This window comes from Anopheles gambiae, chromosome X, assembly GCF_943734735.2.
Source record: "Anopheles gambiae chromosome X, idAnoGambNW_F1_1, whole genome shotgun sequence".
In the NCBI taxonomy this organism is placed as follows: Eukaryota; Metazoa; Arthropoda; class Insecta; order Diptera; family Culicidae; genus Anopheles; species Anopheles gambiae.
The window spans coordinates 7,103,885-7,122,441 of NC_064600.1; the positions used below are offsets into that span (position 1 = coordinate 7,103,885).

The 18,557-nt window shown below is 52.7% G+C and overlaps 2 protein-coding genes across 5 annotated transcripts in view; both read right to left on the minus strand.

Moving 5' to 3' along the window:
• LOC5666817 (uncharacterized) overlaps positions 1-2,232 on the minus strand; it is an 82,956-nt gene extending 80,724 nt beyond the window's left edge. For all 3 annotated transcript variants that reach the window (XM_061653260.1, XM_061653249.1, XM_061653253.1), the window contains exon 1: positions 1,672-2,232. The gene's annotated coding sequence lies outside the window, so the exon portion shown is untranslated. The remainder of the gene's footprint in view (positions 1-1,671) is intronic.
• Positions 2,233-7,105: 4,873 nt separating this feature from the next.
• The window catches only part of LOC1271868 (E3 ubiquitin-protein ligase Ubr3), a 51,508-nt gene continuing 40,056 nt past the window's right edge, over positions 7,106-18,557 (minus strand). For both annotated transcript variants that reach the window (XM_061656638.1, XM_061656641.1), the window contains exons 6-10: positions 11,905-17,149; positions 10,510-11,192; positions 10,298-10,429; positions 10,073-10,212; positions 7,106-9,998 (exon numbers count right to left, since the gene is read on the minus strand). In XM_061656638.1, the coding sequence (XP_061512622.1) occupies positions 9,881-9,998; positions 10,073-10,212; positions 10,298-10,429; positions 10,510-11,192; positions 11,905-17,149 (6,318 nt within the window). In that variant the 3' untranslated portion in view covers positions 7,106-9,880. The remainder of the gene's footprint in view (positions 9,999-10,072; positions 10,213-10,297; positions 10,430-10,509; positions 11,193-11,904; positions 17,150-18,557) is intronic.

Here is an 18,557-nt window from a genome sequence, read left to right on the forward strand (position 1 = left end):
ATTTGGGTTGGGGGGGGGGGGGGGTGAATAGACGAGTGTGGGGGAGGTAGCATCCTTTTTTGTTGTTGTGTTGCCTATTTGCAGTTTCCATTTCGCTTCGATAGCGTGCTTCGCCCGGAACCAGTTTAGAGCGGGAAGAAAAACAACAACCCTTCCGCTCGTAGTACCTGTGTGTGTGTTTCTTTGGGAGGGGTGGAGGGGGGAGGGATGGGGAGGCTTAGTCAACGTTCGGCAAAGCCGGCCAGCCTTAATGCAATAAGATTGCTTTTGGGCTGCAAAACAGAACCAAAAAATGCCCGAAAAACTTCTCACCGGCTACAAAACGGTTCAAACATCAAACGAAACGATGCCGCGATTCCGTCAGGCGCAAACACACAAGCTGTACATTTTCATACGCCCGCTGTACCACACACCACACGTACCTAGTGCGCTGCACTGAAAGTGAAAGCATAAAATCATCACATTTCAAACGTGAGGATTCGCGAATAAACACATCACTCCCTCCCCGGCCGGCTCTCCATCCCGGTTTAAACCCACGTGCGTCGACATATTCATTGAAGGAATTGCTTTTCCATTCCCTGTGTGTGTATGTGTGTGTTTTTTTTCTGTCTGTCTGCGAGCTAATGTTTCTTATCTATAACGCGACTGTTTGCGCGGAACGAAAAAGGCACTTATCCCTTATCTCACAGGTTGACGAACAAAATATATATACACACACACATATAGAGAATGAATTTTCTACTTCTTCTTAAGCAACTTGTATGCACATACACACGCGGGAAGGGATGATCTTGTGACACAATGTTTATTTTGCAAACATAAATAGGGATGTTTTTGTTCAGTTGTGTTCAGGATTTGATACCAGCCCGGGGGGATAAGGTTGACTTTTGAGAAACTTGCACGCTACCACCGGCACCATCTGTGCTCCGCTCGGAAGGGTCGTTGGTTCACCATTTAAATGACAGCAGAGCATCAAGCTTGATCATTTTCCAAAGCGTGTTCTCCAGCATGCATGTAATGCATCGAAAATGGTGGCCAACTTCAAAACAAAAAAAATAAACCATACAAAAACAGTAACAGAAAAAAGGCATAGCTTATAGCTCGCCGCTCGGGGATCCGATGATTCAAAAACAGTCTGGCTCGGTTGAACGGTGGATGAATCTAATGTTGCAAGTGATTGAAGTTTGTTTTGGATATGGGGGAAGCAGAATGCGTTTTTTGGGAGGGAGGGGGGGTGGGGGGTAGCGCAATGATCACGGCTCGGTTTGCTAACACAGTGCTGGCGTGCCCGAGAGTGGGCAATCGAAGCAAACAGAATGCTTTTATCGATAAAGTTGAAATCGATAGCGGTCCACGAATGGGAAAATGGTCCAAAGGGATGAAAACGATTTGGTCTTTTTTTTTTTTGTATCACACTCAAAGGAAACACATATTATTTGAAAATGGACGCGCGAATAGACAGCACTTTTGTTGCGCTATTAATGCACTCGAGGAGTTTATTGTTGTTGCGTTGCCATTCATGATGAACAACAGTGTTGCTCAATGTGAAAGCATATCAATTGGCAAAGGCAACAGTGCCATGTAGGAAACAAAGTATCAGGGCATTAAAGAATTAATTTACACTAAATTATGAACTTTAAACCACCGCTCTTGGTGGACACACCTACCTACCTGCACAAAACTTGAGACGAATATTCAGGCGTTCAAACCTTTTCGTTGTTCACGTTTGATTGGTTGCTAGAGTGAGGGTTTTTGGTTGACAATTTTCCGTACTTCAATTTTCACTTTGTCCAAAAACAAAAAAAACAACAACAACAACAACAAAAAATCTCACAAACTGTGACAAAAAACCGATCGCTTTTGTTTTCACATGCTTGCGAATTCGTGTAAAATTTCACAACTTCCGGTAGCACTACCGCGCGTCTACTTGCTGTCACTCGCACATACACACACCAAATACTCAAAACACATCAATCATTCCTCTCATTTCTGAAACTCATACACGGCACACACACACTGGTGAAGGCTCGATCGTCCCGTGCTCTGCCGAGTGGTGTGCGCGTTGATCGGTGTGAACCGTTTCCACTGCAATTCGATCGCTGCCGGCGGGGCGCGAAACAACACAACCACACAGAGCCAGACAGACCAGGTGACCAGGAGTAGTACTGGCACGCGGCCGCACTGCTCAGCTGTTCGACAACAACTGGCCAAGCTTCGGGTGCAGCTGTTAAGAGCCGTTTAATCGTGACCGTGCTATCACACTACCCGCAGCCGGCTAGCAGGCCTGCTCGAACGCTGCGCCACGTTCGTGCACTGTTCGGCTGTCGTTCGGGGCGATAAAGCTCGTGTGCCGGCTGTTCTGTTTTGCTGTTTTTGTTGCCTTCCTCGCGTTGGTTTCGGAAAATTCACTATGGGCGCGTTGGTGGTGGTTGGTTCATCTTGCGATGCTCTTAAGCACTTGAAGATTACATTCCTTTTTCATATACATTTAAATGGTTTTCTTATTTGCATGAAAAGAGCTGCTATTGAGTAGGACTTTTGAATGATGTTTTAAAATAAGTTTTAAACATATCGGGATAAATGTCTCCGCATCACTTTGCTAAGCTATGGCAGCACAAATTTCCTTCGCGGTCGCATGGTGGACCGACCGACACTGAACGTTCGGCATCATCTACCCGCTCTGGGGGCGTGCACGGTGGAAGTGGAAGTGGAAGAGAGAGAGAGAGAGAGGGAAAGTAAAAGCTTTCGCCACGATAACGCACACGCGAACGCAAGGGAAACAAACATTACCTTTCCTGCCCGCACAAACGCACCAACGCATATGATCCAACGCAATAAACACACGATTATCGGGAGCTCGGCTCAGTGCTATAAGAGGGGAGGGGAAGGGGAGGGGAGGGGTGTGGCTCGGAGCAAAAGCAGGATGGTTAACTTATGACTTGTTTTTGTGTTTGCCACAGTGACAGCACAGGAGGTTCTGGTTAATCACACAAATGGGTGTATTAATTTCACGCATAGAGGGAATGTATTTGGGAAGACGTTCCAATTATGGGTGCAATAGGTTCCAACGATGTGCGGATGGCATTGCAGTGGAAACTAATTTTTGGGTGAACTTTTTGGAATTGCTTTGCAGAAATTGTGCTTTAACCTTCGCTTAAAATATCGTTGCCTTTTTTAAGCATGTTTCGGTTTCAGTTAAGCTACAAGTCCTTGTTGCGGCTATTTGAAAGCAAAAGTTTGGCTAGCAGCAAGAATATCTTACCGATAAAGTTAAAATAGACTCATTGAAAAGAAAGAAGTATCAAACGAACTGTTTTAAAAAAGATCCTCAGTTATCCAAATCCAGCAGTCGATGCTGATTGGATGATACTTTATTTCCAAATTCAATGCCTATTTGTAGCTTATCTGATGCCTATTTGACGTCTAACTGATGGCAATTCGAGGAACATGCTAAACGATACTTAGCCAATGCCATTTGGATACCACTTCAGTGCAAGTTTGATGCCATTTTGCTTCGTTTTCTATGTTCGCAATCTGACTTAAGCGGTTGCGCTAACTAGTAATCTTGAAAATAATATTTACTTTTCTGGGTGTTTTGTTAGCCGAAAGTCTGGAACTAGCATGTTTCTCCTTAGCACTACACGTGCTTCTCGGATGCAGACTAAAGTATGATTGCGTTCAAACATCTTTCGAAATGTTCAATTCTTCTCCGATCGAAATTTCATACGAAAGGGACTCGTTGCTTTTATCAACAGACTTGCTGCTTCAAAGAATTACCTGTTAAGGCAGGGCTAGACTGTCTGCGTTTGATGCACTGAGCCGAAAGGGAAACCCTTGGTCGAATACAACAATTTGAGTGGTAGCTTTCACTTGTTACGATGCCATACTTCTGAGAAATGCAACAAGCACGTAAGGCAAAGTTAATCATGAGTGTCCTTGCTCGGGAGAGCACGACATCTTAACGCCAAATTTAGTCCAACAAACAAGACGAGATAGATACAATCGGTTTAGTCAAACACAGTTTTAATCGTTTCATTTATCCCGTTGTGGCTTTCGTTCTTTATTAGTGTTGGGTAAATCTTATTCCGATGCCTGCATCGGGATGAATCTTTAAAGTGATGCAATGAGTCTGAAACTCGGTTGGAAAGATTCACCAAACCCAAAGATGCATCAATCTCGAAGGATTCACAAATCTCTAAGGATCCATAAATTTCCAAAGTTTCAAAAGGCTTGAACTTCTTCTTATTATTCTTCTTGGTGTAACAACCTACGTGTTCATGCCAGCCAATACAGGCTTTCGCGACTTCTTGGAAAGTATCACGCATCCGGATAGTTTGTTTTGCTGCGGGGAGACGGTCTATGTGAAGCTTCGCCGGGCATGTTGTTCAATTGTGCGAGTTAACCAATTTACCATGGGATCGCGCAATGTATGTATTTTGAAAATCATACATATAATAAAGATTCATGAATCCTTGGAGGGCGGTCCCGTGGTACAGTCGTCAACTCGAACGACTCAATAACATGCTCGTCATGGGTTCATGGGTTCAGTCCTAGAATGGACCGTCCTCCCGTAGCAAGGTTTGACTATATCCGGCTACGTGGTAATGAATTAAGTCTCGAAAGCCCTGTATAGGCCGACATTGTCCGCGTAGGACGTTACACCAAATAGAAGAAGAAGAAGAATCCTTGGAAATGTATAAATCTCAATGGATCACACATGAATGGGGTGCGCGCAGTGCAAGGTGAGAGTATCGAACTTAACGTCGGAATCGTTCGAACCTCACAGGTCCGAGGCAAGGTGAGGGACTCTCATGTCAGCTCTTCAACATCTGCTCTTCAACATCGACATCATCGGCAGGACAACAGCGAAGGTGTGTAAAGCATACACTCGACTCAAACACGAAGCAGCAAGAACTGGATTGAGAATCAATGCGACGAAGACGAAGTCTCAGACCAGCTTGGATGCAGTGTATTAGTTGACGCCAATCTCCAAACTCGAAGTGGTAGATGATGGTTTTGCTTTCTTAGGACGGTCGTTACTTCGGACAATGACATCAGAAGCGAAATCCATAGACGCGGGGAATCGTGAATACTATGGGCTTCACTGACTGCTGAGATCCCGAAGAATTCGAGCCCGCACGAAATGTGATCCGCCCGGTGGTCCTCTAGGGACATGAGTCTAGGACCATCAGAGTGAAGGATGCAAACGCTCTGGACTTATTTGAACAACGCATCCTCCGGACCATCTTTGGCGGTGTGTTCGAACATGGAGCGTGGAGGTGAAGGATGAACTGAGCATCCTGAAGGTGGTGAAGGCTGGCAGGATACGATGGCTGGAGCATGTTATGAGGATGCCGGACTCTTCATCAAGATCCCCAGTCCGTCATAAAGCGCAGGAGAGCACAAGGAACGCGATAGCTAGATCAGGTGAAGCGAGACCTATCGGAAATCGGGCGTCTACATCGATTGGAAGCTGCAACCAGGGACCGAGCATCCTGGGACCGAGTCTTGGACCATCCGAGTGGAGGATGCAAACGCTCTGGGCGTGTTTGAGCGACGATTCCTCCGGGCCATCTTTGGCGGTGTGTTCTAACATGGAGCGTGGAGGAGAAGGATGAACCGAGCATCCTGAAGGTGGCGAAGGCTGGCAGGATACGATGGCTCGAGCATGTTATGAGGATGCCGGACTCTTCATCAAGATCCCCAGTCCGTCATAAAGCGCAGGAGAGCACAAGGAACGCGATAGCTAGATCAGGTGAAGCGAGACCTATCGGAAATCGGGCGTCTACATCGATTGGAAGCTGCAACCAGGGACCGAGCATCCTGGAGAATGATGGTTGACCGAGAGAAATTTATGAATCTTATGGTTTAATGGTTCTTTGGAGATCCATTTATTTTTAAAGATTCTTGAATCCTTGTAGATTCTTCAATCTTTTGAGATTTCCTGAATTTTTAGAGATTTTTGAATCTATGGAGATTCGATTCGAGATTCAAACCACTGTTCGCTGAAAATTCATATGAATGAATCTCAACGAAAGATTCATGAAACCGAACACTAACCTTTACAGGGTTTCCCACGATTTATTGGTTGGTTCCCACCAAGTTTTGGTTGGTTCCCAGTTTTTTTTTTTTGTGCGTTCCCACGATTTTTTGGCTGTTTCCCATTTTTTTTTTTTTTTGGTTCAATTGTATTGATATCCAATCGGACGATATCAATAAATTATGGAAACCAACCAGAAATCTAAGGGATACGATGAATAAATCGTGCGACGAGCCCAAAAAATTATGAGAACTGATCAATAAATCGTGGTAAACCCTGTATGGACGTTAGACGTTACATTTTTAATTGCTTAGATTTAAATTTTAGATTTTAAACGGTCGAATTCATAAATTTTATTTTCAAAACAGTCCTTAAATGTTATGCCGGCCCCAGTTGCAGTTATTTTTCATCTTCAAATAAAATATGCAAAAAAATAATGGCATTTGTTTCTCACCCTACCTTAGCTTACAGAAAACCAATCCTTGCACTTTGTGGGAACCGAATGAAGCGGGACGTTGGGTACGTCTTGACTCCTAGACACAACCAGCATCTAGTTTCGCTTGAGTAGCTCCATTTCAAACAGCACCCATCGGATTCTTTTCAAATAAGCAGCACAGATCACACCGCACATCGTACCGGGTGGTTTCTTCCGCCCTGTTTACCGGCGATGGTGAATGAGTTGAGCAATGTTCCTAGATTTACCACACAAGACAGAACGTGGGTCGACCATACGTTCCCAGGCACACAGCGCTGGGATTAAAGCAACGGGGAGCATGTTTGTCGCCCCCAATCAATATTACAGTTCGTTCTTGGAAATTCATATTGAAACAAGCACGCGCACCCACTCGGGGGCTAAATTAAATATGGGTAAGAAAGCGATAATAATCGTTCATCACTGGCATGTGATATTATCGGCTACCGGGTGCGGGAAGAAACTGCAGAAAATGTACTCAGGGATAAGGTGCAATCAGCAACCAGCAAGTTGTAGGAAAGGATATTCCGTTTCGGATGATAAAAAGTGATTGAAAGAGTGAAAAAAAAAACACACAAACGCACACACACACATCAACACAGAGCCACGTATGGAGCATCCGGATTTTCTTGACGATGCATACAATCTTACATTTATCTAGCATATTACAACACTACCTCACCTTCAATATACACATTTCGCAGGGATTATACACAATAGCGGGCAGGGTAATAATAATAATAATAATCATATTTAAAAAAAAAAACAGTGGTAGGAGGGCACAGGGTGTTAGAGAGTATATAAACGTAATTCTCATAATTGTAACCGTAAACAATAATAAACCGCAACGTAAGTAACCTAAGAGTAGTTGTGTCGCATGCGTATGCATAAAGAAGGAGCAGCGGCGCACGTGTGTAACGCGCTTGGAGGATGGAGTAGCTGACATATCGTCACCTCCGGGAGGAGACACACACACACACACGCACTGCTCCTTATCTCATCCTGATTCTTAATGAACGAAACAAACCAAAAAAAAAAAAAAATAAACAACACCCCGAAAACAACGAATCGACGAATTCGATTCGTACACAAAAACTTGCGAGTAGCATCACTTACAGGGTAACTTACGAGTAAGATGTGGGGGTAGGGGGGCATTATGATGAGGGTTACCGGGGGTCCTCACCAGCACTTCTAGACAACCTTCTCCCCCCCCCCCTCCCCCTTTCCCCTGTCCCATCCCAAGACTATCTACCAATAATTCGTTAACCAGGCTAAATTGTCGCTCGCTACACATCGTTAAATTTCATATTCTAATAGATTTATTTCCCCCATTCCCCCCCCTCCTTTTCCTCTCATGCGCCGTATTAATCCGGCTGCGAAACACTAAACAACATGTGTGCGGGGGCGCTCGGTTTGTGTCTCTGTCACATTTTGAGTTGTTTTTTTGCGCGCGCCTTGCGCGCTGTGGAAGTGCAAAAACAGTAACGACACGCACACATATATTCATTCGCACCCACACACCCACACACACACACACACACACATTACCATTCAAACAGCCAGGGACACACACACACACACATCACAATAGTAGACCAATTAGGACAGGAGGGGTGAGGTGTGTATAGGGGAAGGATTTTAATTGAGTCCAGAAAAGCTTTTTCATTCCAAACCGTCACAAGAACGCTCGTTATATCGCTCTTCCCTCATTGACGCTTTCTCTCAAACTCTCTCTCTCTCTCTCTCTCTCCTCTCTCTTTCTCTGAGTATAAGATGCGTTAAACTTCACGTGAAAGAATTCAATTCAATAATGTATCTAGCGCTACGGTGTGTGAACCGTAATAGAGCAGCATACTACAATACACGTAGAACTCTAGTACAGCACACACACACACACACACACACCCACATATACCACGAGTGTGGGGATGGAGGGGCTAGGGGGGCTGCTAATATCATCCATTGTTCCTCTTCCTCTTCTTCCTCTGCTGCCTTCTAAGTCTCGTTTCGTTCCGTGCACTCCCGGGCCCCGATAAGCGTACCGCGAATGCTCGTAAGTATTAACGCATTTCCCGTACTGCTGCCATTCGCTCTGAACCACTGCTAACCTAACCACAATGCACACGCCTTTTGTTTTCGCCTATTAATAGTACACAACACTATCTAAATGGTACATATAGAGTGGTTTTATATATGCGTGTGTGTATATATATATGTATATATATATGCATTTATATAAGCTCCTACATGAATATGAATGTGTGTATGCAGAGCCTCGGTTGCCTGGTCGAACGGCGAGAAACTAAATCATGCGAAACGTGGCGATTTCCAGCTTCATTTTTGTTTTGCTTTCATTTTTCAAACCTTTCATCAAAAGCAGCGCTGCGCTGCGACAACCAAAAATCAAATAACAAACATATATTGTTTCTCCGTGTGTGTGTGTGTGTGTGCGTGTGGGTGTGAGAAAAGATTAACGGCCGGAGCACCGACTTAATAATGCGTTTTTTGGTAGGGTTGGATTTGGGTCCAACTGAAGGTGGAGACAAACATAAATCGCAACAAGACAGTGCGGTACACACACACACACAGACACACACACACGAAAAGGAGTATATATATATCACAATTTCGTCACACAATGCTACCAATTTTGATGTTTACGCTTTAACGGTCACAAAACGGGGAGTTTTGCCTTTCCTTCGAAATTCATCGTCACCTTAATATCTCTACCGCGCTCTCTCTCTCTCTCTCTCTATCTCTCTCTCTCTATCTCTCTCTTTGCATTGCACGTGCTGAGCACTTGTGTGTGTGTGTGTGTTCCCGTTGGGCCGGAGGCGGATGTTTGGACGCAAAGGAAGGGAAGAGCGTGGTGAGCGAGTATATGCAGACCGAGAGCCTGCGTCCTGGATGGGGGAGTGGAAGGTTCAAACAGCGATGGGGACACACTGCACAACACACATCGACGAGCAACGTCGCGATCACTCACACACAGTGTTCGCGTCGCCCCTCGGACCTGTGCTTTTTCGTTTTCGTGTTTGTTTGCCGTGCCATGGCGAAGGTGTCTCGCGCCCGCTCACTGTCGCGCATCTTTTCTCTGGCAAATGCTCCTCGAAACCCTTGCTGTAGTTGTAGAAAAATATCACAAAACGTACATACACATACACACAGACACGCATACACTCAAACACACACACACGCGCGTGGATCGATCGCTGGCTCTAGTTGCGCCTTTCGCCCCACAGTGCGCGTTCGTGGCCATGTGACTCCTTGGCGATTGTAACTTGTCCTGTGTCCTCTCCTGTTCCCGGTTCCCGGGCTGTCTGGATTGCTTGTATGCCGATGTCTGTTTATGTCTGCGCTGTGTTTTTTTACAGCGAATCCCGATGCCACACCCAGTTGTGTTTGGTGTGGGCGAACCGGTGCGACAGCCACTGCGATTCGAGCAGATTGAACCGATCCTCGCTAAGATACAGTGGTTTGCCGCGCCTAAAATCAAATTCAGAGCAAAGCAGTGGAGCATTAGAAAAGCGGGCGTTCCAACGCACACAGGGCAGACTTACTTTAAATCACGATCCTCCTCGTCGTAGTCGTCCAGGTAGAGCGAACCCCACAGGCACGCCCGGTGACCCCGAATGACGATGATGTAGGTCGAGGTGATCACGAGAAAGATGCCCGTCCCGCCGCCGCAACTAATGGAGTGCTGAAGTGTGAGAGAGAGAGAGAGAGCAAAGGAATGAGAATGAGAATCCCTGTGCCGATGGGCCTTCAATCCCTCGATTACTTACCCGCACTGCCTCGCAGTAGTCCCGCACCTTGCAGCACGACTGCTTGATGCACACGATCGTGCCGCACAGCAGACAGATGGAGCTTTCCTTCGGCACGTTCTGACACTTCTGGCACGGTTGCTCGTGATAGTACTGTTTGCGGGGGGAAAAGGGCAAAGAATTAGCAACACCGAAACCCACATGCAAAGACCCACACACCCCCACCCACTTACCGTAAACAGCCGCTCGTACTCGCGGGGCAGCCCGAGCAGCTTCGGCTGGCGCCAGTCGATGTGCTGCTGGACGATCAGCGACCGGGTCGACTCGTAGGTCGGGCGCAGGTTGCGCAGCTGGTCGCACCAGTTCTTCGGCAGGGCCAGCTCGGTCCCGTGCAGGAAGCAGAGCGCCCTGCTCGCGTTAAACTTGTCCCAGTCCATCGAGACGGTCACCAGCTCGAGGAAGTAGACGAGCCGGGCGAACTCGAGCTGCGGCCCGGCAATGTCCGGTATCTCCGCCCGGTAGATGTGGTGCCGGAGCAGGGCGGCCACGCGCAAAAATGGCAGACAGAGCCGCTGCAGCCGCTTCTCGTACACATCCAGGTTGAGGCGCTTCGTGGTGCCGCCGCCGCCACTGGTCGACTCGTAGCCACCGTCGCCCTCGCCACCGAACTCGCCCATCAGCACGCTGTCGCTGCGGATGTGCCGGCAGCGGTCTAGCTGGCTGAGCACGAACGCCATCGCGACGCCGATGTGCGGGACGCCCCGCTCGCGCACCACCGCCGGCGGCGGCTGGGCGGTCGGCCCGTACCGCCCCAGTATCTCGTCGCACTCCTCCTCCGTCAGATGGGTGCAGAGCTGCAGGACGATCTGGTAGTACAGCAGGTTGTACGTCACCTTCACGATGCAGGTAAAGTAAGCTAAAAGAGAGAGAGACAGAGAGAGAGAGAGAGAGAGAATGTAAGAATGTGGCATGATACGGGGCGAGGGGCAGCACACCCTTCTCCCTCCTCCTTGCTGGGAAAAATTGATTGATTGGGAACCAATTGATGGGAAAAATTAAGTTTTCGTCAAAATCGATTCCAGGCTAGCTTCGAAGTTTTTTGGAATCGATTCCGAATACCAGGTCCGGAATCAGTTTCCGGAAACGATTCCGGAATCAGCTCTGGAATCGAAATGGGCTCCGTAATCGGTATCGATTCCGAAACCGGAATCGGAATCGGTTCCTTAATTGGTTCCAAAATTGGTCTCGGAATTAGAATCGGCTCCGGAATCGGAATAGGTTTTGGAATCGGTTCCGGAATTGGAATCGGTTCCCGAATTGGAATCGGTTCCGAAATTGGTTCCAGATTCGGCTCGGGAGTTGGCTCCAGAATTAGAATCGGTTCCGGAATTGGAATCGGTTCCGAAATCGTAGTCGGTTCCAGAATCGAAATCGGTTCCAGAATTGGTTCCGGATTCGGCTCCGGAGTTGGTTGCGGAATTAGAATCGGTTCCGGAATCGAAATCGGGTTCGGAATCGTAGTCGGTTCCGGAATCGGAATCAAAATGTACTTGTAAACGATCCATTCTCATGGCGATTCTCGGAGTGATTTCGCTTCTGAAACATGACTCCCCGCCACCACTCCTTACCTTGATCGAGATGGAGCGGCGCGAGCAGGATGAACTTGAGCAGCAGCGCGGTCGGATCGCTGATCAGATCGGGTATGGTTTCGGTGTCGACGATCGTGCTCGTGGCGGCGGCCGCTTTCGTCGTGTCGGCAGTGGCGGACGCTGCCGCCGGCGATGACACGGCGGCTGAAGGCGAACCGGCGGCTGCAGCAGCAGCACCGTCGGCCGTTGTGCCGGACGGCGCTCGCAACAGCATGTCGCGCAGAAACTCCGTGTACTGGTCTTCCGCGTCGTTCCAGTCATCCTCCTCCTCGTCATCATCATCATCCTCTTCCTCCTCGTCGTCATCATCGTCATCATCATCGTCCTCCTCATCGTCCCGCTCCTCATCCACACGCTCGTCGTGGCGTGCAGCCTTCGTGGTGGTGTTGCTAGCGGCAGCAGCAGTGCCAGTGCGGGCCGGAACCACCGCCAGCCGGTCGAAGGACGCTTCGTGCGCTTCCACGCCCACCTCCACGCCGTCGTACGCGAGCTGGATGCCGGCGAGCCGGGACCAGGAGTGCCACGGCCAGTCGTCGCCGACCTTGAACCGGATCGGCCAGTCGTCGTTGATCATCAGCCGGACGTGCAGCGACAGCACGTGCAGCAGCGGCACGATGCAGTCCCGCTTCGGCTTGTACCGGATGTCCTCGGTGCTGCAGAGCGAGCCGCCCCGCTGGATCACCTCCGCCTCCAGGTTGGTGCGCGCGATCGACAGCACGAACGAGAACAGGCTCTGCAGCGTCACCGGATAGCTCTTGATGATGCGCTGCGTGCAGGCGGTAATGTTGCCCATGGCGCGCCCCATCGCCTCGCAGAACTTGCTCGCCATCGGGGCCCGCTTGCTCTCCTGGAACAGCTGGATCAGCTCGAGCACGAGCGTGTGGTGGGGCGGCGTCGGCGCCCGTATCAGCGGCGCCGGCCGGTCCAGCGCCGGGCTGAGCGGCAGCACCGAGTTGGCGAGCTGCCGGCACACGGGACAGAAGAACTCGCCCAGCTCGACGTTCAGATTGTTCGGGCTGCGGGGCGTGTGCAGCGACTTGAGGTACGCGTCCTGGCAGGACAGGTGCACGTGGTGCCCGCAGGACTGGATGTGCACGCCCCCGTCCCAGCCGATGTTGTGCGACAGAAACCAGGACGTCTGGCCGAACTTCCACTGCAGCAGCTCGATGCGCTTGTTGAACTCGCTCGCGAGCGTCACGCTGTCCGCGAGCCGGGCCTGGTCGTCGCGGGACAGGGGCAGCGCGAGCCGCTCGGGGCGCGTGCGCCGATGCCCCACCACGCTGCTCGACTCGACCAGCACGACCAGCCCGATCGGGTTCGTCTCCGTGCTCGGGCCGGACGTGTTGCAGATGATGCAGTCGTACTCCTTCTCGCGCAGCGCTTCCGCCTGCTGCTCCTCCGCCGCCTGTCGCTCCGCCGCGGCCCGTGCTGCCGCTGCCGCGGCCGCCGCCGACTCACCGTCGGTTCCGGCCGCCGCCGCCGTCGCTGCCGCCCCCGCTGACTCCTCCTCGCCGAAGCCGAAATCCATGCCGGACGAATCGCCCCCACCGCCCATCGAGGCCATCGCGAGCAGCATGAACCGCTTCTGCCGGTTCGCGAACTCCTCCATCATCTTCTTCTGCCGCTCCTTGGCCCGCTTGGTGCGCTCCTCCTTTTCGCGCGCCTCGCGCGCCTTCTGCTCCGCCTGCCGCTCTCTTTGGTTCGGCCACAGCTCCGCCCGGATCTGCTCGATGCGCACCGCGCACGTGGCGTCCAGCGCGGCTATCTTGCGCAGCAGATTGCCGATGAAGAACGGCCCGTCGCCGATGCGCGAGTCGGAGATGCGGCCCCGGCCCCGTTGCGGCGGTGCCCGCTGCTGTTGACTAGTAGTTTCCTCGCCACCGCCGCCGCCGCTGCTGCCGGCGGGCGTCTCCTCCTCGTCCAGCTCCATCTTTGCGTGGTCGCCGTCGGGCTGCTGCCGCTGACCGGTGCTGGACGACGACGGCACGCCCGTCCCGGAAGGTTGCTGGCTGCTGCCGCTGGTCGATGCAGCACTACCGCCGCTACTTGCTGCCGCCGCCGCCGTCAGCTCGTCCTCCGTTTCGTCGTCGAGCGAGAAGCTGTCCAGGGCGCCGCTCAGCTGCGAGTGCAGCTTCAGCAGCAGCGAGATGATCGACTCCTCCAGCACGATCGTGTCGCTCTCGCTGTTGCCTTCCCGGCCGGTCGGCCCACCACCAGCGCCCTCGCGCATCGTCATCTCGCCGACGCCACCCGCACTACCGTGCTGGTGCTGGTGCTGCTGCTGCCGGCCGTGGTGGTTCGCCATCATGCTGCGCCGCTTGAACCGCGTCCAGTTCGCCTGCCCACCTCCCGCACCACCACCGCCCGCCCCACGTGCCCCACCAGCACCGGCAGCACCGGCGCTGCCACCACCCGCCGGCTGCAAACTGCGATGGTAGTGGCGGGGCGTTTGCTGCGCCAGCGACTGCGCCCCGTGCTGTGCACCGCCTGCTCCTCCCCCTCCTACTCCGCCCCCAACTCCTGTGCCCGCTGCGCCGCTGTGATGATGGTGATGGTGATGGTGCCGATGGTGATGGTGGTGATGGTGGTGATGGTTCGCGTGGTAGTAGCTCTGCAGCTGGTTCGGCTGCTGCGGCACCACGCTCAGGTTGCCGCTCGTGCCAACCGCCGTCGCTGCCGTGGCGGATGGTGACGACGACGACGATGCCGCCGCCGCTGCCGCTACCGCCGCCGCTGCCCGGTTAAACGGCAGCAGCATACCACCGGTCGCTTCCACCGCACCAGTGCCAGTCGCACCGAACACGGGCGGCGTCAGGGCACGCTGCTGCTGCTGCGGTATCGCTATCTCCTGCCCGCCGACTTCGCCACCCGGCACCGGCACAAACTCGTGCCGGATCATCAGTTCCACGCCGGTCGGGCCGCCCGCCGGCACATCGTCCGCCGCCTCCTCCACGATAAACTCGGTCGCCCGGGCCGGACCGCCGGCGCTGTCGCCGACGCCGGTGGCGGTGGCGCGTATGAGCGACCCGGGCCCGACGCCCGCCGACGGATGATGGTGATGGTGGTGATGGTGGTGATGGTGGTGATGCAGCAGTCCCCCACTACCAGCGCCACTCGCCGCCGCACGCCGCCGGCCCAGCTGCACCGAGCGGGTCCGGCTGCCGACCAGCGTGGCCCGCGGCACGATCGACTGGATGTCGGCAATGTCGGTCGCCTCGTCGCCGCCGTCCTCGTCGTCCTCGTCCATCCGGCGGCGGCGTGCCCCGTTCTCGGACGGGCGGCGACGCCGCCGGTCTCCCCCTTCGCCCTCCTGTTCGGCTCCTTCGTCCTCGCCACCGTCGTCCTCCGCCTCGACGTCGATGTACTCGTCCACGTCGGCGGGCTGGACGACGTTCGCGTTGCCGATGCTGCTGCGCCTCCGCTCGAGCATCAGGTAGCGGGCGCGCATCGCCAACAGTTCGCTCGGCTGCTGCTGCTGCTGCTGCTGCTGCGCGTCATCCTCCTCGTCCTCCTCCTCCACCACAACGTCCCCGTCCGAATCCATTACGTGGTAGGCGGGCATGTCTTCGTCCTGTGGTTCCACCGTCGTCGTCGTCGTCGTCGTGGTTGCTGTCGCCGTCGGTGTTGCGCCCGGCTGCTGCCCAAGCAGCCGCTGGAACAAATGCCAGCGGCGCCGTCTCGCCTCCATATCGCTCGCGATCGGCTGCCCACCACTGCCCGTTCCATTCTCCTCCTCTCCCTCCCCCTCCTGCTCCTGCACGTGCTCTTCGTCGTCTTCCTCCTCCTCCACCACCATCTGGCTGGTGCTGGTGGTCGATGCGGCCGGCGGCGCATGGATGGCGGCCGGTCGGCGCGCGGTAAACACGAGGCCCGCGTTCGCCATCGGCGTCAGGTCCTGCGTCAGCGGCACCACCTCCACGCTGTTGATGGCACGCGCCGGCACCAGCCGCTGCTCGACCCCGGCAGCCCCGGACGGCCCTCTGCCTCCTGCCCGCTCCACCGCACCACCCTGGCCGGCAGTGGTCGGGGCCGCTCCGGCACCGGCCGCCGGGTCGCTCTCCGCATTGCCGCCAATCATCATGAGCGTCTCGTCCTCGGACAGGTCCCACTCGACGTCGCTGTCGAACGGGGGGCTGCCCCCGTCCAGCGGCCGGTACGACACGGGCGAGCGGCGCATCGCCGGCAGCAGCGAGATGCGCTTCACCGTCATCTTCAGATTGTCGCTCAGACAGTTGCTCGGGTAGCAGTTGAGCAGATCGGGCACCGGCTCCCCGCCGCACCCAATCACCGATGGGCGGCCCGTCTGCTCCTCGATCGTTTTGCTCGTGGCGGCCGGTTCCGCCGTCGACCGGCTGCTGGCCGGCTCCCCGCCGTTCGCTCCGCCCGCATTGCACACCGCCATCTCGAGCAGAAAGACGGCGAGCGCGAGCAGATGCTCCGACACGTTGTGCTTGTGCACCGCCCGGTAAAAGATGGCCAGCAGCGTGGCGTGCAGGATGCGCGAGCCGAGCAGCGCGCCCGGATCGCTGTACGCCGGGCCGCACGAGCCCGGCAGCCGGAACGGGGGCCACAGGTTGCCGCTCCGGGGCATCTTGCCCGCCTGCTTCACGTACGCGCCGAACCGGTCGAGCGAGTTCTGGAAGTCGCGCCGGTGCACCGCCCGCAGCAGCACGTGCAGCGGATCGTAGTGGCGCTCCCAGACGGCCGGCACCGGCATGAACAACCCCTGCTCGAGGTTTTCCGAGCCGACCGGCGGCGGCCGGTAGATCGACAGCTCCTTCAGGTAGCGCTCGAAGTTGCGCGTGTGCGCGTTGCCGCTCCGCTCCGGCATCAGCTCGAGCAGCTGGCTGTGCGTCTTCTCGCCGGTCGCGAGCAGCGCGCTGATCTCGATCATGCACTGCGTCGTCTCGTCGTTGCCGAGGTTGATGCGGGACGTGATGAGCGTCGCTAGAAAGGTGAGCAGCCCCTCGAGCATCGAGTCCTGCTCCATCTCGGGCGGCGTGCTCAGCACGCTCATGCCGAGCCAGTCCTCCACGCCGAACATCAGGATGCACTCGCTGACGAACAGGTTCGGCGGCAGCTGGGTCGCGCAGATCTGCAGGAAGAACAGGTCCATGTCGACCATCGAGTTGCAGAAGTTCGCCTGGATGTACGTCATCGCCTGGCCTTTGATCTGCAGCCCGTTCCGCACCCACACGCCGGACAGGATCTCGTAGAATAGGCTCTGCGCGTAAAGGAGAAGAGGAAGAGAGAGAAAAACGGTTCAGAGAGTGTTGGAATAGTCTAGCTAAGTGATGCCAGCGCAAAACATTAGCATGTGGGAAACATTGGAGCACCAGTCCAGCATCGCGAATGCTTATCGCGGGCTTACACTTTAAACCCGTTCGTGAAGCGTTCTACACGCCAAGCGCTGCGTGCATGATTAGACATATCACACTGCTTTGGGGGGGGGGGGGGGGGTTTTCCCCGTGTTACTAATCGTTCCTGCAACATTATATTCGTTTGGCAACAATATGCGCAGCTTATCAAAGGCAAAAGGTCAGCCCGATCCAGGGCCCAGCTGCGATGCAGCCAGCAGGCCAGTCCTGCTAAAACTATCGAACGGTTGTTATGAACGTGTGTGTGTGTGCACGCGCTATGGTTTTCCCATGTAAGAACTTTGATTAACCAAATGTGGTTTGCTGCCTTTTGATTTTGCTTTTTTCTCATTTTTTTTTCTCTCTTCCCTAACATACTTTCCCCCATCTGGCATGGGAGCTGAGGAGGTTCGCTGTTTCGCGCACAAATGTATTTATATCGAAATGGTTTTGCCCATAAGAAGCGGAAGCCGAACGCAATCCAAAAAGGGGAGAGGCCATTGAGCGAGTTTGGGAAGTCAGCACAACAAATGTGATGCCGAACAGGAAGAATTCGGAAGATGTCAGATTGGCATGGCATGGCAAACTAACGCTTGTTTATGATAAAATCTTTACGGATTAAATTTGAAGTAAAATAAAATTGTTCTTCATTCAGTTCAAGATACATTTCTTACTTTTTACAATGCATTATTAGTCTTCTTAAAACGGATAACAATTAGATTGTTAGGATCTGGGAAGAAATTGCGATGTATTTTTTTTACTCTAGCCATACAGGGTTTCCCACGATTTATTGGTCAGTTCCCATGATTTTTTGGTGCGTTCCCACGATTTTTTGGTTGTATCCCATAGATTTTTGGTTCGATCCTATAATTTATTGGTATTTTCCGATTGGATATCAATACAATTAGACCAAAAAATTCTGGGAAACGACCAAAAAATCGTGGGAACGCACCAAAAAAATATGGGAATCCACCAAAAATTGATGGGAACCAACCAATATATCGTGGGAAACCCTGTAAATGTATTATCAGATTTTGCTGCTTTTTACCTAGAGGTTACTTTTTTCCTTAGATTTTCCAACTATTTTTTGAGAAAGATGGCCTGTTTTATTCGTCCCGATGGGTCCTCTACGCCATGTCCGTTGTGTGACAGTATAAAAACACATTTTGAGGAGCTGTTTTAAGTCTTCCAGCACATATTTTAATCATTCCTTTGGTTCGGTTACTTGCGCGTCTTCATTCCTTGCTAGTGTTTGGATGATCTGGCTTCTTCAGA